This window comes from Chiloscyllium punctatum, chromosome 4, assembly GCF_047496795.1.
Source record: "Chiloscyllium punctatum isolate Juve2018m chromosome 4, sChiPun1.3, whole genome shotgun sequence".
In the NCBI taxonomy this organism is placed as follows: domain Eukaryota; kingdom Metazoa; phylum Chordata; class Chondrichthyes; order Orectolobiformes; family Hemiscylliidae; genus Chiloscyllium; species Chiloscyllium punctatum.
This window is the reverse complement of record NC_092742.1, coordinates 105,303,960-105,322,786: the sequence shown is the minus strand read 5'-3', so window position 1 is coordinate 105,322,786 and position 18,827 is coordinate 105,303,960. Positions and strand designations below refer to the sequence as shown.

Genomic DNA, 18,827 nt, shown 5'->3' with positions numbered 1-18,827 from the left:
TAACAAAGAAGATAGTACCTTAGACTGTCTGCATGAACTTCAGCAAGGTCTTCAAAACAAGGTCCTTCATGATACGCTGGTTAGTAAGGTTGGATCACATGAAGATCCAAGGTGAGCTAGCCAATTGGATTGATGATAAAGGACAGAGGGTGGTGGTAGAGGATTATTATTCAGACTGAACGCCTGTGACCAGCCGTGTGCTGCAAGAATCAGTTCTGGGTCTACTGTTGTTCATCATTTAAATCGGGCAAGATGGCGGCAGAGTTGGATCCTTCAAACGGAGCTCCACTGCTCCACCTATTCTTTTTGTTCCTTTTCTACTTTTTTCTCTCAGCATTCCTGGAGCAGTGAAGGGGAAATCTGAGTATGGGAGTGGCATGAAGGAGAAACCAGAATCCTGGAGTGGCACTTGGGGAAACCCAAGTATCGCAGTGGCACGAATGGAAACCTGAGTACCAGAGCAGTGTGAGGGGAGTTGAGTATCGGAGCGGCACGAGGAGAAACCTGAGTCCTGGTGCAGTGCAAGGTGAAATGAGTCCTGGTGCAGTGTGACTTACCTTGTGGCAGCTGAGCGCCGATGAATAGACCGGAGTAGAGCGAAACACTTGTGCCTGGTGCAGGGCAGCCAGACAACTTGCTCAGCTGCTGCTATTTGGAATTCTTTACCAGACTGTAATGTAAATCCTTTAACTCTCTTACAACTATCTTATCTCTAACTTTTTTTTAATATACTAAGTTATCAACTACTTTTCCTTTTAATCCTCTCTTGTACCCAAGATTTGTACCTAAGTACTCGTACCTAAGATAGCGCTATTGTAAAAGGTTTTCACTGTACTCCTGCACTGGTGTACAAGTGACAATAAAGAATATTCTCTTCTGAAATCAACTATTTAGATGAGAATATCAGAGATATGGTTAGTATGTTTACGGATGACATCAAAGCATAGTGGATAGTGAAGAGGGTTAACTAAGAATGCATCAAGATCTTGATCAGATGGGCTGAGCAGTGGCAGATGGAGCTTCACTTAAGTAAATGCGAGGTGTTCCATTTAGGTAAGTTGGGACGTCATGTTGAATTTGTACAAGACATTGGTGAGGCCACGTTTAGAATACTGTGCATGATTCTTGTTGATAAACTAGAAAGGGTGCAGAAAAGATTTACCAGGATGATGCAGGACTGGAGGGTTCGTGGTATAGGGAAATGCTAAATAGGCTTCACTCCCTGGACTGTCAGAGGATGTGGGGGATGATCTTACAGAGGTGAGGGAGTCCAGAACATAGGTTTAGGGTGAGAGACCTAAGAGGCAACGTTTTCATGCAGAGGGTGGTACGTGTATGGAATGAGCTGCCAGAGGATGTGGTGTAGGCTGGTACAATTGCAACATTTAAAAGGCATCTGGATGGGTACATGAATAGGAAGAGTTTGGAGGGATATGGGCCGGGTGCTGGCAGGTGGGACTAGATTGGGTTGGGGTATCTGGTTGACGTGAACAGGTTGGACCGAAGGGTCTGTTTCCGTGCTGTACAATCTCTATGACTCTCATGACTTAGAGTCATGGACAGGAGTGAATAGCCAAGACCTTTTTCCTGGGGTGGGGGAGTCTGTAACTAGAGGGTACAGGTTTGAGGTGAGAGGGACAAGAACGGCCTGAAGGATAATTGTTTTCACCCAGAGGGTGGTACGTGTATGGAATGAGCTGCCAGAGGAGGTAGTGGAGGCTGGTACAATTACAACATTTAAAAGGCATCTGGATGGGTTCAGAGGGATATGGGCCAAATGCTGGCCAACGGGACTAGGTCAGATGGGGATACCCTGATCGGTATGAACGTGTTGGGCCGAAAGCTCTGTTTCCATGCTGTACGGCTCTGTGACTGTATCCACTGGACAGAACAACCATTGACCCTGTGGTTGGCACCGCTGTGTCACTATGAGGGGGGAAAGGGGAGGGGCTTCGGGCGTTCTGACCTCTAACCCTACCCTCATCAAAGGTCACGTCATGGAGTCGACGCTGCGAGTTCTGAGGTAAGGGGAGGAGCTTCGGGCGATCAGGACTCTAACTCCACCCCATCTCAGGTCACGTGACGCCCCCGCCGCTGCGTCACGGCTAGCGGGCGGGGTAGAGAAGCTCGCGGACCCCGGATGTAGTGGAGCGGCCTTACGATGAGCAACGGCAAAGAGTGACCCCAACGGCGCGGTCAGTAAGAGAGAGACAGAATGAATCCCCCCCCCCCCACCCCCCCCAGGTCATTGAGTGAGTGACCCCGTCCCCCTAGGTCAGTGAGTGAGTGACCCCCCCCCCCCCCCGTCCCCCTAGGTCAGTGAGTGAGTGACCCCCCCCCCGTCCCCCTAGGTCAGTGAGTGAGTGACCCCCCCCCCCCCCCCAGTCAGTGAGAGAGTGACCCCCCCCCCCCCAGGTCAGTGAGAGAGTGACCCCCCCCCCGTCCCCCTAGTGAGTGACCCCCCCCCCCGTCAGTGAGAGAGTGACCCCCCCCCCCCCCCAGTCAGTGAGAGAGTGACCCCCCCCCCAGGTCAGTGAGAGAGTGACCCCCCCCCCCCCCCGTCCCCCTAGTGAGTGACCCCCCGTCCCCCTAGGTCAGTGAGTGAGTGACCCCCCCCTGTCCCCCTAGGTCATTGAGTGAGTGACCCCCCCCGTCCCCCTAGGTCAGTGAGTGAGTGACCCCCGTCCCCCCGTCCCCCTAGGTCAGTGAGAGAGTGACCCCCCCCCCCCCCCCCCGTCCCCCTAGGTCAGTGAGAGAGTGACCCCCCCCCCCCCGTCCCCCTAGGTCAGTGAGAGAGTGACCCCCCCCCCCCCCCCGTCCCCCTAGGTCAGTGAGAGAGTGACCCCCCCCCCCCCGTCCCCCTAGGTCAGTGAGAGAGTGACCCCCCCCCCGTCCCCCTAGGTCAGTGAGAGAGTGACCCCCCCCCCCCGTCCCCCTAGGTCAGTGAGAGAGTGACCCCCCCCCCGTCCCCCTAGGTCAGTGAGAGAGTGACCCCCCCCCGTCCCCCTAGGTCAGTGAGAGAGTGACCCCGTCCCCCTAGGTCAGTGAGAGAGTGACCCCCCCCCCCCCGTCCCCCTAGGTCAGTGAGAGAGTGACCCCCCCCCCCAGTCCCCCTAGGTCAGTAAGTGAGTGACCCCCCCCCGTCCCCCTAGGTCAGTAAGTGAGTGACCCCCCCCCCCGTCCCCCTAGGTCAGTGAGTGAGTGACCCCCCCCCCAGTCAGTGAGAGAGTGACCCCCCCCCCCCCCCCGTCCCCCTAGGTCAGTGAGTGAGTGACCCCCCCCCCCCCCCAGTCAGTGAGAGAGTGACCCCCCCCCCCCCCCCCGTCCCCGTCCCCGTCCCCCTAGGTCAGTGAGTGAGTGCCCCCCCCCCCCCGTCCCCCTAGGTCAGTAAGTGAGTGACCCCCCCACCCCCGTCCCCCTAGGTCAGTGAGTGAGTGACCCCCCCCCCCCCCCAGTCAGTGAGAGAGTGACCCCCCGTCCCCCCCCCCGTCCCCCAAGGTCAGTGAGAGAGTGACCCCCCACCCCCCGTCCCCCAAGGTCAGTGAGAGAGTGACCCCCCACCCCCCGTCCCCCTAGGTCAGTGAGTGAGTGCCCCCCCCCCCCCCCCCAGTCAGTGAGAGAGTGACCCCCCCCCGTCCCCCTAGGTCAGTGAGTGAGTGCCCCCCCCCCCCGTCCCCCTAGGTCAGTGAGTGAGTGCCCCCCCCCCCCGTCCCCCTAGGTCAGTGAGTGAGTGCCCCCCGTCCCCCTAGGTCAGTGAGTGAGTGCCCCCCCCCCCCAGTCAGTGAGAGAGTGACCCCCCCCCCCCGTCCCACTAGGTCAGTGAGTGACCCCCCCCCCCCCCCCCCCCGTCCCCCGAGGTCAGTGAGTGACCCCCCCGGGTCAGTGAGAGAGTGACCTCTTCTGATTTTGATCATGTTTTTTTAATTGGTTGCTTCAGGCATCACCTTTCACTCACATTGAAAACCAGTAGGTCATTGCATGGCTCATAGCTGTGATCAAGGATGTGGTACATAGTTTGTATTTGGGAGCACTGCTAGTTCTCACCCTCGAGTTGTGGTTGCACTTCTGAAAGCTGAGACTGTAAATTCATCATAAGTTCCTCTATGAATCAACATTGGAGGCAGGATCTGGTTCCTCTGAACCCTTCTTGCCCACTTAAAACAATATAGCATTTGAAATACTGTCCTGTGGTTGTAAATTGTTATCTGAAATAATTTTCAAAATAAAATAAAATGCTGAATATAACAGAAAAACTGAATTGATTCAAATCAGAAAATTCTGACTGATATTTCTCAGGAATGGATTTCTCTTACTTTAGCACCTATGATCTCTCTCTCACTCACTTTAATCATTGGCATGAAGAATTGAGGTCAGCTGCCCTTCACTAGTTTGAAAGTAGTACAAAATTTCCAGTTTTGATGTTGGTTGGTTGCTGGTTGACAGTCTGTAGTATTGGAGGTATTTAATTCTGACTGTGCCCACACAACCAGTTTGTAAATATTTAGACAAGCAGGAGAGCTTGGCAATGGAGGGGGTGGTAGTGGCTAGCTGGAGGATTGAGGATAATTGAATGAAAGTGGCAGATTAATTTTTTTGACACTTTTTCTGTTATATTTGGTTCCTTGTAGTGAGGAGAACGTTGGTGTCTGCATACCTGAGAAAGAACATTGAATTTGCTGTTTGGGATCTTCCTGATGTCGGAACTACCTGCCCAGGTTGTGCCTGTGTTCCAGGGAGGGCAGCCGACGGAGAGTGCATCCGAAAACCATCAAGTAAACACGGTGAGACCACCCACTTCTCATTTTTTGTCTGATTGTTTCTTCAACTTCAAATTACAAAGGGCTTTGATTGGCAGTAGAAACTGCTCATGGAAACGTAGACGATAGGAGGAGGCCAATCAAGCTTGCTCTGCTAATCATCACGATCATGGCTGATTGTCCAACTGATTAGCCTAATCCTGCTTTCTCCCCATAACCTTTAATCCCATTCGCTCCAAGTGCTATATCTAGCTGTCTCTTTGAATACAGTCAATGTTTTGGCATCAACTACGTCTGTGGTAATGAATTCCACAGGGTCGTCAGTTTTTGGTTGAAGAAATATCTCCTCATCTCTGTCCTAAATTAGATTAGATTACTTGCAGTGTGGAAACAGGCCCTTCGGCCCAACAAGTCCACACCGCCCCGCCGAAGCGCAACCCACCCATACCCCTACATCTACCCCTTACCTAACACTACGGGCAATTTAGCATGGCCAATTCACCTGACCTGCACATCTTTGGACTGTGGGAGGAAACCGGAGCACCCGGAGGAAACCCACGCAGACACGGGGAGAATGTGCAAACTCCACACAGAGAGTCGCCTGAGGCGGGAATCTAAATGGTCTACCTCGAATCCTCAGGCTGTGACCATTGGTTCTGGACACACTCACCATCAGGAATGCCCCCCCTGCATCTATCCTATCGAGTGCTGTTAGAATTTTGTAACTCTCTGTGAGTTCCCCCGTCATTCATCTAAAGTCCAGCAAAAACAATCCTATCCTAGTCAATCTCTCGTCATACATCAGCACTGCCACCCCGGAATCAACCAGGTAAACCTTCACTGCACTCCCTCAAGAGCATCCTTCCTCAGAAAAGGAGACCAAAACTGCATGCAGTATTCTAAGTGTGGCCTCACCTGTATAACTGTAACAACACATCCCTACTCCTGTACTCTACTTCCTGCAATGAAGGTCAACATACCATTTGACTTCTTTTCTGCCTGCTATACCTGTATGGTGCACCTTCAGCGGCTGGTGTACCTGGGTCCCACTACAGACTCCCCTCCCCCAATTTACAGCCATTCAGATAGTAATCTGATGCCTTGTTTATGCTTCCAAAATGAGTAACCTCTCATTTATCTAATTTATATTGCATTACCATTGATTTGCTCACTCAGCAAGCCTGTCCAGATCATGCTGAAGGATCTTTGCATCATCATCACAGTTCACCCTCCCATCCAACTTGGTGTCATCTGCAAACTTTGAAATGTTGTATTCTGTTCATTCATCCAAATCATTAATATATATTGTGAATAGCTGGGGTCTCAGCCCAGATCTCAGCATTGCTCGCTGCAGGTTCATTTAAAAAGGATACAGATTTTGGGATTATTGGCACAGGAAGCAATGGTGGGGCACAGGATACTGAATAGTAACAAAATCATTCTTGTATGGTATGTGGAATGCACTGCCTGTGGGGAGGGAATAGAAATGGAAGCTGGAGATTTGTAAGTGAGGTTAGTTTCAGTTTGAAAATGGAACTGGTTATCATTCAATGCTTGTTTTTTTTACGTCAATGAGGCCCAAGTGTGTATTGAAATAGCATGTTATTACCGGTTAATTGGTTGGAATTAATTTGTCAGTGGGGTGGGTTGGTATTTTTAAGATTGCAAGTGAAGCCAGGAATCCTGTCCCAATAGATTGTCTCAGTGACATTTTGATTGTTGTTTGTGGAACTTCTGCAATTCAAGGTTGTTGTATGTTGCTCTCCAGATAGTGCACAGTCCCATGCTCAAAGAAACAACTGTTTGCATAATGTGAGTCACAAATACAGAAATTGCTGGAAAGGTCAGCAGGTCTGGTATCATCTGGGATTTGTAAAATGGAGCCCAAAGAGAGGGAGCAAACAGTTGGATGGACAAAGGTTAGCCTGGAAGAATGAATAACTGCTCATGGTAACCATTAGTGGCTGACAATGGAATGTTTATGGTGGCAGCCCATGTGATGACAAGGCCTAATGTATTGGGGGGAATGGGATAAAGTCACTGCAGCACGATGGCTCAGTGGTTAGCACTATTGCCCCTCAGCGCCAGAGACCCAGGTTCAATTCCACCTCCGGGTGGTTGTGTGGAGGTTGCACTTTTTGCCCATCTCTGCATGGGTTTCCTTTGGGTGTTCTGGTTTCCTTTGGGTGTTCTGGTTTCCTCCCACAGCCTGACAAGGGCCCCTAATTTGTTATGAATCAGATGAAACCCCCTCAAAATGTATTCAGAAAGTAGTCTAGACCCTGAATCTTCTTTATTTTCCACGTCTTGTGTTCCAGATGCAATTCGATTGGTCAAACTACTCAACTGTTTATGCATACACTAGAGTTAAAATACAACAAGAAAGAAGAAATTGGAATAACTTTAAATAGATTATTTAACTACTAAACAGTAACTGTTCCAGTATAGTAACATCCATAAGCAAATTCAATAAAACCGATTGTCTCACAAGGAATTCCAGCAGCAGGAAGAGAGCCACCAGCATTTGATTGTAACTATGGAAGGAAAAATAGTTTCCACATCCAGTTTCACAACCCCAGCTACTGAAAAGCTAAAACTCAAATTTCTAGTTTTGTGGGAGCTTGCCCTTCCCATTCAGGCTGTTTCTATTGTTCTAATGTTTTTTTTAAAAAAAGGCCCCACAAACTGTTACTTTATGGGCTTTCAATAAATAGCTCAGAACCTGTGACTTAAAATCTCTATTTCAAACAAAACCACCACAAAATACACCTATTAAAGCCATTGTGTCATCATTTTCCATTTGTAAGTTTGCTGATGATACCACTGTACTGGGTCGGATCTCAAACAATGACAAGACTGAGTGCTTAGCAGCATGGTGTAACAATCTCTTCCTCAATATCAGCAAAACGAAGGATTTGGCCGTTGACTTCAGGAAGCAGAGTGGAGGACACGCCCCTGTCTGCACCAGTGGTGAGGTGCAGATGGTCACGCACTTCAACTTCCCAGGATTAAATGTCATCAAGCTGTCTACATTTTTCCTGTATTCTGTCTCTGTTGTTTGAGATCCACGGTGGTATTATCAGCAAACTTGTAATTGGAGTGAGAGCAGAATCATGGGTCATACACACAGTCATGGGTGTATAAGGAGTATAGTAACAGGATGAGTACACAGCTTTGCAGGGTACTGGTCTGCATCGGTGGTGCTGAGGTAAATATGGTTGAGAGTTTCAAGTTCCTAGGAGTAAATACCAACAACAATCAGACCTGGTCCATCTACATTGTCATTACAGTCAAGAAAATACACCAATGCTTCTTCTGCCTCAAAAGGCTAAGCAAATTCAGCATGTCCGCAATGATGCTTACCAATTTTTGTAGATGCACCATAGAAAGCTTACAATCCAGATACATCACAGCTTGGTATGGTTGCTCTGCCAAGACTGCAAGAAATTAGAGTTGGGAACGCAGCCCAGTCCATCATGAAATCTAGCCTTCCTTTCATTGACATCATCTCCACGCTTCCTGCTATCTTGGGGAAAGTAGCCAACATAATCAAAGACCCCTCCCATCCCAGTTATACTTCCTCTCACTCTCTTCAATCAGGCAGGAGATATATAAATGTTTGAAAATAAAGACCAAACGATTCAAGAACAGTTTCTTTCCAACTGTAATCAGATTTATGACCAGACCCTTATATATTAGCATTGATCTTTCTCTGCATCTTCTCTGTAGCTGTACTGCTATATTCTGGATTCAATATTATTACCCTTATGTAAAATACGATTTGTCTGGTTAGCACGCAAAACAGTGTACTTTTCACTGTGGCTCAGTACGTGACAATGATAAATCAAACCAGCTAGGTAGTGGTAATGGACAAAAATCTGGCATATGGAGTATAACTAGGGAAAATATGAAGTTTGCTCACAATGGTAGAGAGATTAAAAAATAACAGGGAATTACTGAGGAGGAGAATGACTGTAGAATCCTAATTTGTAGAGGGATTTGGATGTTCTGCTGCATTAACCATCAAAAAACAAGTGAAATAAAGGTAAAGATCTTATCCTTCAGTCATACAGGACATTGATGCGACCACATAACATCAGTACGGAAACAAGTCCTTCAGTCCAACTCGTCCATGCCGACCAAATATCCTAACCTAGTCACATTTGCCAGCACTTGGCCCATATCCCTGTAAACCTTTCCTATTCATATACCCATCCAGATACCTTTGAAATGCTGTAATTGTACCAGCCTCCACCACTTCCTCTGGCAGCTCATTCCATACATGACCCACCCTCTGCGTGAAAAAGTTGCCCCTTAGGTTTCTTTTATATCTTTACCCTCTCACCCTAAACCCTCTAGTTCTGGACTCCCCCCACCTCAGAGAAAAGACCTTGTCCATTCATGCTATCTATCCCCTCATGATTTTACACACCCGTATAAGATTAACTCCCCAGCCTCCAATGCTCCAGGGAAAACAGCCCCAGCCTATTCAACCTCTCCCTGTAGCTCAAATCCTCTAACCCTGGCACAACCTTGTAAATGTTTTCTGAATCTTTTCAAGTTTCACAGCATCCGTCCAATAGGAAGGAGACCAAAATTGCACGCAGTATTGCAAAAGTGGCCTAACCAATGTCCTGTACAGCCACAACATGACCTCCCAACTCTTGTACTCAATACTCTGACCAATAAAGGAAAGCATACCAAACATCACCTTCACTATCCTATCTACCTGTGACTCCACTTTCAGGGAGCTATGAACCTGCTCTCCAAGGTCTCTTTGTTCAGCAAACTCCCCAGGACCTTGCCATTAAGTGTGTAAGTCCTGCTCTGATTTGCTTTTCCAAAATGCAGCACCTAAATTAAACTCCATCTGCCACCCCTTAGCCCATTGACCCATCTGATCAAGATCCTGTTGTACTCTTAGGTAACCTTCTTTGCTGTCCACTGCACCTTCAATTTTGATGTCATCTGCAAACTTACTAACTATACCTTCTATGTGCACATCCAAATCATTTATATAAATGATAAAAAGCAGTGGACCCAGCACCAATCGTTGTGGCACTCCACTGGTCACAGGCCTGCAGTCTGAAAACCAACCCTCCACTATCACCACCTGTCTTTGAGCCAATTCTGTATCCAAATGGCTAGTTCTCCCTGTATTCCATGAGATGTAACCTTGCTAATCAGTCTCCCATGGGGAACCTTGTTGAACGCCTCACTGAAGTCCATATAGATCACATCTACCACTCTACCCTCATCAATCCTCTTTGTTACTTCTTCAAAAACTCAATCAAGTTTGTGAGACATGATTTCCCATGCAGAAAGCCATGTTGACTATCCCTAATCAGTCTTTGCCTTTCTAAATGCATGTACATCCTGTCCCTCAGGATTCCCTCTCACAATCAGCCCACCACTGACATCAGGCTTTAGTTCCCTGGCTTGTTCTTACCACCTTTCTTAAACAGTGGCACCACTGTTAGCCAACCTCCAGTCCCCTAGTACCTCACTTGTGAATTCTGATGATACAAGTATGATACATGCAAGGGGGCCAACAATCACTTCCCAAGCTTCCCGCAGAGTTCTAGGGTATACCTTTTATGCTTTTCGAGGCATCCAGCACTTCCTCCTCTGTAATTTAGACATTTTTCAAGATGTTACCATCCATTTACCCACATTCTATATCTTCCACGTCCTTCTCCACAGTAAATACTGATGCAAAATACTCGTTTAGTATCTCCCCCAACTCCTGCTACTCTACACATAGGCTGCCTTGCTGGTCTTTGAGGGGCCTTATCCTCTCCCTAGTTACCCTTTTGTCCTTAATGTATTTATAAAAACCTTTTGGATTCTCCTTAACTCTATTTGCCAAAGCTATATCATGTCCCCTTTTTGCCTTCCTGATTTCCCTCTTAAGTATACTCGTACTGCCTTTATACTCTTCTAAGGATTCACTCAATCTATCCTATCTATACCAAACACGTTTCCTCTTTCTTAACCAAACCCTCAATTTCTTTAGTCAATCCAGCGTTCCCTATACCTACCAGCCTTTCCTTTCACCCTAACAGGAATATACTGTCTCTGGATTCTCGTTATCTCATTTCTGAAGGCTTCCATTATCCAGCCATCCCTTTACCTGCAAAAATCTGACCCCAATCAACTTTTGAAAGTTCTTGCCTAATACTGTCAAAATTAGCCTTCCTCCAATTTAGAACTTCAACTTTCAGATCCAGTTTATCCTTTTCCATCACTATTTTAAAACTAATAGAATTATGATTGCTGGCCCCAAAGTGCTCCCCCACTGACACCTTAGTCACCTGCCCTGCCTTATTTCTCAAGAGTAGGTCAAGTTTTGCACCTTTTCTTGAAGGTACATCCATGTACTGATTTGGAAAATTTTCTTATACACACTTAACAAATTCGTCTCCATCTAAGCCCTTAACACTATGGCAGTCCCAGTCTATGTTTGGAAAGTTAAAATCCCCTACCATAACCACCCTATTATTCTTACAGATAACTGAAATCTCCTTACAAATTTGTCTCCTTCCAAATCTCCTTACAAACTTACAAATCAGTTACCTGCTGACTGTTAGGCGGACTATAATACAATCCCAATAAGGTGATCGTCCCTTTCTTATTTCTCAGTTCCACCCAAATAACTTCCCTGGATGTATTTCCAGCAATATCCTCCCTCAGTACACCTGTAATGTTATCCCTTATCAAAAACGCCACTCCCCTTTCTCTCTTGACCCCCTTTTTATCCTTCCTATAATACTTGTATCCTGGAACATTAAACTGTTAGATCTGTCCATCCCTGAGCTACATTTCTATAATTGCTATGATATCCCAGTCCCATGTTCCTGACCATACCCTGAGTTCATCTGCCTTCCTTGTAAGGCCTTTTCCATTGAAGTAAGTGCAGTTTAATTAATCAGTCCTATGTTGTTCTCTGCCTTGTTCCTGCCTGCCTTGACTGTTTGACTCGCTCCTTTACTGATCTGTACCAGTTTCAGATTGATCTCTTTCCTCACTATTTCCCTGGGTCCCAACCACTACCTTACTAGTTTAAATTCTCCCGAACATCTCTAGCAAAACTCCCTCCCTCCCTCCCTTCCAATTCAGGTGCAACCACAGAAGAGATTCCAGTGATCCAAAAACGTGAATCCTTCTCCCCTGCACCAGCTTCTCAGCTATGCATTCGTCTGTTGTATCCTCCTATTCCTACCTTCATTAGCTCATAGCACCAGGAGTAATCCAGATATTACTATCCTCGAGGACCTCCTTTTTCAATTCCTGCCTAATTTCTATATTCTCCCTTCAGAATCTCATCCTTTTCTCTTCCTATGTTGTTAGTTCCAATGTATACAGTGACCTCCTGCTGGTCCCTCTCCCCCTTGAGAACGTTCTGCACCCTCTGAGATAGCCTTGATCCTGGTACCAGGGAAGCAACATACCATGCTGGTTTTTCATTGCTGTGAAACATCTGTGTGCCTCTGACTAGAGAGTCCCCCATCACAATCGATGGCTTGGAACCCGACATACCCCTTATTACATTAGAGCCAGTCTCAATACCAGAAACTTGGCTGTTCATGCTACATTCCCCTGACAGTCCATCACCCCTGTACATTTTCCAAAACTGCATACTTGGTTAAAATGGGGATGTCCACAGAAGACTCCTGTATTACCTCTCACCTTTCCTGGAGTTAACCCATTTACCTGACTGTATCTGCGACTTTTCTCCCTTCCTATAACTACTATCCATCACATCCCTTAGCTCTTGTAAATTCCTCATTATCTCTTACTGGCCCTCCATCGATCCATGCGATTTGATAGCATTCACAACCAAAGGCACTTCCTGCAGACATAATTAGTAACATGAAAACTCTCCTTAAGCTCCTACATCTGACAGGAAGTGGAAGTCACTCTATGAAAGGCCATCTTCACTCCTTCACAATCTGCAGACCCAGAAAATAGCATCAAGAATACCATGTCCAGTGTTGATCTCCTTAGTTAAGAAAGGATGTAAATATATTGGAGGTGGTTCAGAAGAGGTTTGCTAGATTGGCACCTGGAATGAATGGGTTGTTTTTTGAGGCAAGGTTGGACAGACTGGATTTGTTTTCACTGGAGTTGTAAAAGTGAGAATGATTTGAATGAAGTGTATTAAGATCTTGAACAGTCAAATAAGCTGGACATGTTGAAGATGTTCACTTGTGGGTGAGTTCAGAACTAGCGAGCATTGTATTAAAATTAGGGATTACCTTTTCAGGACAGATATGAGAAGCTTTTTTTTCGAAGTGTAGTATGATATTTTAACTCTCTGCTTAAAAAGCCCGGGGAATATCATTGAATATTTTTAAGACTAAGGTGAGTAGATTCTTGTTAGGCAGAAATTCAAGGGTTAGAGGGTGTTGACGCGAATGTAGAACTCACAATACAATCTGATCAACCATGATTTTATTGAATGGACAAGCAGGTGTAATTATCATGCACCAGACTTTCCAGCCATACAGCTCAGAGGAATGCTGTCCAGGAACGTTTTGTACCCATTCTTGCCTCTGTTTGAGCTAGGTCTCTGTTAGAGCCTAACATTAACCTGCAACTGTAATTGTTATCTACCACAGTGCATTCATTCAAATGTACAGTAACCCTGATTTAGACATGATTGTACCCTCCTATATTGTAACCCCTTGCTATTCTCTATCCCAATGCTGTCTCTCACACAATATTCTTGGCATTCCCCTCGCTGGATTCCCGCATCCCTGCCAGGTTAGTTTGTGATCTCAACCTTTGCACAATTTCACTGTTTGTGAATGATGGACAACTTGAAAGTATTGAGAGTTGAGATTAGTATAGTGTTGGAGAGGACATAGGTTAATGGAATGGATGGACAAGTGGTGGATGAAATTTAATGCAAAGAAATGTGAAATTAATCATTTTGGCACAAACAAGATGGAAAGACAATACAAATTGAAGGACACCATTCCAAAGTGTGTGCAGGAGGAGAGGGACCTGAGTTTATTTTCAAATAATGAAAGGTGGAAGGGCAAGTTGTTGGAGTGGTTGAAGCATACAGCATCCTAGGCTCTATTAATAGGGACATAAAGTACAAGAGCAAGGAGGTTGTATAATATCTTGTTTATTTTATTATCTGCGGGACGAGGGCATCACTGGCTTGTTCAGCATTTATTACTCTTTCCTAATTGTCAAGAGGGAAGTTAAGCATCAACCACATGTCAGCCAAACCAGGTGAGGACAGCAGTTTCCTTTTCAAAAGGACATGAGGGAACCAGATGGGTTTTTCTGACAATCGGCAGTGGATTTTATGGTCATAGATGGTCATCATTGGATTCTTAATTTTACACTTTTATTTTTATCTACTGTGGCAATTGAACCTGATCCCCAGAACATTATCTGGGTCTCTAGATTAATAGACCAGCGATAATACAACTGGGCAATTGCCTCCCCTATATATTACACTGATTTAGCCTCTGTGAGTCTCGTATTCATTTCTCGTTCCACACTTTAGGAAGGATGTGAAGGCATTAGATTGGGTGGAGAAAACAACCACAAGAATAGTTCTGAGAATGCAGAACTTTAGTAATGATGTTAGGTTGCAAATGTTATAAATGTTTTCCTTGGAGAAGAGAAGGTTGAGTGGAGATTTGATGAAGGCATTCAAAATTGCAAAGAGCCTATACAGAGGTAGGGGAGACTTGTTCACATTGGTGAAAGGGCCAGGAATCCGAAGGCACAAATTTAAACTAATTTACAAAGACGCAATGGAGACTTGAGGAAAAATTGCTTTACACAGCAGGTGATTTTGACCTAGAATGCACTGCCAGAGTGTGGTGGAGGTACTTTCAATCAAGGCTTTAGAAGTTAGATGATTGTCTTAAAAAGAAGACTTTGCAGGGCTATCAGACAAAGTGGGGAAGTGACTCTAGATGCTACTACAGAGGGCCAGCAAAGGCAAACCTGGCTGAATTTTTTCTGGTTTTTTTTGCACATGTAACACATTGAATTTTGGAAAGCTGCCTGCTAGACTCCTTCAAGTATAGGCTTGTCACCTCAAATGTAAACATTTCCATCATGTCTTGCTGAGGAAGGACACATTGTCAAAGCATTTCAACTTACAACCATCAAGGCAGGATCACAAGAATACAAAAAGCCAAAGGGAGCAACAGTTCATATTCATGAAAGCAAAAGGGTACTGATTTGTTGGCAAGTGGTTTGTCACTCAGGCCTACCTTTTGCTTGCTAGAAGCTACATCTACCTATAGGTGGGGCTATAGACATCTACCTGTCTACTGCAGGTAGGCGTGCCCGTGATAATACTTCCACCCCAAAAGTTGACTTTTGAATTGACTTAGCTTTATTGTCACGTGCTCACAAGTACAGTGAAAACTTTACAAGTCACCACTTACGGCGCCATCCTAGGTACAAGGGTACATATAGCTACATATTCTTAAGTACAAATTCTTAGGAAACACAAATTACAAAAATAAAGAAATAAAAAAGTTCAGCATTACAGACCTTCAAAAGTATGAAATCATAGTAATACATTAGAAAAATAACAAAAAAAGGAAGTTCAGAACAACAGTACTTCCTTAACACTGTAATAATAGAGAGAAAAAGAAAGAAAGATACACCAGGCCTGGTGTTAAGCAGACAACCTAGCAGCCTGAATACTTCGTACCCTGCTGCCACCATGCTAGTTTAACTTGAACAGAAACTTGTGGAATTAATTTTTAAAAATGTATTTATGGGATGTGGGCAGCATTTATCGCCCATCCTTAATTGTGCTGGAGAAGGCAGTAGTGAGCTTCCTTCTTCAACTGCTGCTGTGATTTGGTGTAGCTAAACATGCAGTGCTGTTAGAGAGTTCCAGGTTTTTGACCCAGCGACAGGAGTAGTGATATATTTCCAAGTCAGAATGGCAAGAGGCTCGAAGGTAGTGGTGTTCCAATGTATATGCTGTCCTTGTCCTTTTGGGTGGTGGAGGATAGTGTTTGGAAGCTACTGCTGAAAGAGGGTAGATGATTTGCTGCTGTGCATCTTTGCAATTGGTACACACTGTTGCTACAGCACATTAGTGGATGTTGAAGGGAATGGATAGAGTGATAATTTAGATGGGATCCGTTGTCCTGGATGATGGCAAGCTTCATGAGTTGGGAGCATTTCATTGCATATCTCTCTTGGATCTTGTAAATGGTGGATAGGTACATAACTAAAACCAAGAACTATGGATGCTGGAGATCTGGAACCAAAATAAATTGCTGGCAAAACGCAACAGGCCAGGAAGACAGTTAATGTTTCACTGGACTCGAAACAACTCTGCTTTCTTCCCCCAGATAGCTGTCAGACCTGCTGAGTTTTGCCAGCAATTTTTCATGCTGCATAGAGATATGCAGCATGAAAAAAGACCGAGTCAAAAACAACCACTTAGATATTCTGATCCCTTTTCCTGCAATTGGTCTTATATGCCTTGGCATCACAAGTGTGTCATAGAGTCATAGATTTATCTAAATACTTCTCAAATGTTCTGAGGGTTTCTACCTCCACCACTCTTCCAGATTCCCACCATCCTCAGGGTGAACAAGTTTTTCCTCACATCTAGTAAACCTGCTTACCTTTACTTTAAATCTGTGCCTCTGGTCATTGATCCCTCATCAAGGGGAAATGTTCTCCCTGTCTCTATCTATGTCCAGCATACTTTGATATTTTTCAAGCATGTCCCCCCTCAATCTCATCTGCTCCAAGGAAAACAATCCTAGTCTGTCCAATCTGTGGGCGGCACGGTGGCACAGTGGTTAGCACTGCTGCCTCACAGCACCAGAGACCCGGGTTCAATTCCCGCCTCAGGCGACTGACTGTGTGGAGTTTGCACGTTCTCCCCGTGTCTGCGTGGGTTTCCTCCGGGTGCTCCGGTTTCCTCCCACACTCCAAAGACGTGCAGGTCAGGTGAATTGGCCATGCTAAATTGCCCGTAGTGTTAGGTAAGGGGTAGATGTAGATGTAGATGTAGGGGTATGGGTGGGTTACGCTTCGGCGGGGCGGTGTGGACTTGTTGGGCCGAAGGGCCTGTTTCCACACTGTAAGTAATCTAATCTAATCTAAATCTTCCTTCATAACTGAAACTCTCTAGCCCAGGCAAATCCTGGTAAATCTCCTCTACACTCTCCCTAGTGCTATCTCATCCCTCCTATAATGTGGATTCGAGAATTGCACACAGTACTCCAACTGAGGCCTAGCCAAAGTTTTATACAGTTTCAGCATAAACTCCCTGCGCTTAAACCCTATGCCTCGGCTAATAAAGGCAAGTATTCCATATACTTCCTTAACCACTTCATCCACTTGCCTTGATATCTTAAGGATGTGGACTGGATGCACACTAAAGTCTGTCTGATCCTCTGTGCTTCCCAGGTCCTACTGTCCATCATGTATTCCCTTACCTTATTTGTTCTACTCAAGTGCACATTTGCTACTAATCAGTCCATCTGACAGCCCATCTACATCCACTTGTAAAGGTCTCCCTCTATTTACCCATCCCCTCAAATTTTCTATTGTCGACAAACTTACTGATCACAAGTCTCCTACATTCAAGTCTAAATTGTTTCTATAAACCACAACGCTGACCCCGTGGGACCCTACTGGATGCAGACTTCCAGTTGGAAAAATACCCCTTTACCATCACCCTCCAATTTCTGCCACTCAGCCAATTGAGGATGCAATTCACGAAATATCCTTGGATCCCTTGGGCTATGTCTCCCATGCAGAACCTTTTGAAATCCAAGTAGACAATGCCAAAAACATAATCCTTATCTACACAACTTGTCACCTGTTGATAAGTTCAATCACCTCTCCTTGACAAAACCATGTTGACTGTTCTTGATTACTCCCTGCCTCTCTAACGTTCTCCCTCAGAATTGCTTCCAACAGTTTACCAACACCGTGGTTAGACTGACTGGCCTGTAGTTTTGCTAGTTTGTCCCTTGAATAACTGTACAACATTGGCTGTCCTCCAGTCCTGTGGCCAGGGAATGATTGAAACCTTTTGCCATCTCCCCCTACTATTTCTTCCTTCTCACTCATGAGCATCGATCCAAAGTATTCATTTAGACTGTGATCCTGAATGGGCCCAATGCCCTTGTTATCATTTTAACTTTTATGCTTATAAAACAACTTAGGATTTTCCTTTATTTTACTTGCCAGTATCCTTTCGCTCTCGTAAGCCCCCCTTTAAAATTCCTCTTGCACATCCAAATTCCTGTTGGGCTTCTGCTGATTTGAGCCCTCTGATCTGTGACAAGCCTCGCTTTTTTTTCTGAATCCAATACTGTATATCCTTTGCTATCCAGGATTCAGAAAATTTTATGGTCCCACCCTTTATGTTTTTTGGAACATATTGGTGCTGTTTATCCACACTTCGTTCTTGAATGCATCCCCTAGTTCTGAGACAGATTTATTCAAAAGTATCTGCTACTAGTCCACTCTGGCCAAATCACATCTGATTTTATTAAAATCAGCTTTCCTCAGTTTGATTACTTTACAATATGGAAACAGGCCCTTCAACCGAACAAGTCCACACCGAGCTGCTGAAGCGCAACCCACCCAGACCCATTCCCCTACATTTACCCTTTCACCTAACACTACGGGCAATTTAGGATGACCAATTCACCTAACCTGCACATCTTTGGACTGTGGGAGGAAACCGGAACACCCGGAGAAAACCCATGCAGACACGAGGAGAATGTGCAAACTCCACACAGACAGTCGCCTGAGGCGGGAATTGAACCCGAGTCTCTGGCACTGTGAGGCAGCAGTGCTAACCACTTGAGAATTTTGATTTCTAGCTCAGCCCTGTCCTTTTCTGTTGCAGTTCTGAATCTAATAGTGTTATGATCTCTGTTTGCAAAATGCTTTTCCACTGATGCTCCAACCATTTGCCCAGCTTCATTACCTAAAATTATGTCCAGGATTATTCCCTCCCTTGTAGGACTTTCTGTGTATTGGCCTTAAAAGCTGTTCTGGATGCATTTTAAGAATTCCACTTTTACACCATGACCACTC

At 45.6% G+C, this 18,827-nt stretch overlaps 1 protein-coding gene across 2 annotated transcripts in view; it reads left to right on the top strand.

The window, feature by feature from the left end:
- Window positions 1-2,078: 2,078 nt before the first annotated feature.
- The window catches only part of psen1 (presenilin 1), a 73,652-nt gene continuing 56,903 nt past the window's right edge, over window positions 2,079-18,827 (top strand). Inside the window, exons 1-2 of one of the 2 annotated variants that reach the window (XM_072569484.1) lie at window positions 2,079-2,195; window positions 4,629-4,781. In XM_072569484.1, the coding sequence (XP_072425585.1) occupies window positions 4,695-4,781 (87 nt within the window). In that variant the 5' untranslated portion in view covers window positions 2,079-2,195; window positions 4,629-4,694. Of the gene's footprint in view, window positions 2,196-4,628; window positions 4,782-18,827 lie in introns of those variants that run through there. The other variant, XM_072569485.1, reaches the window with a different exon arrangement.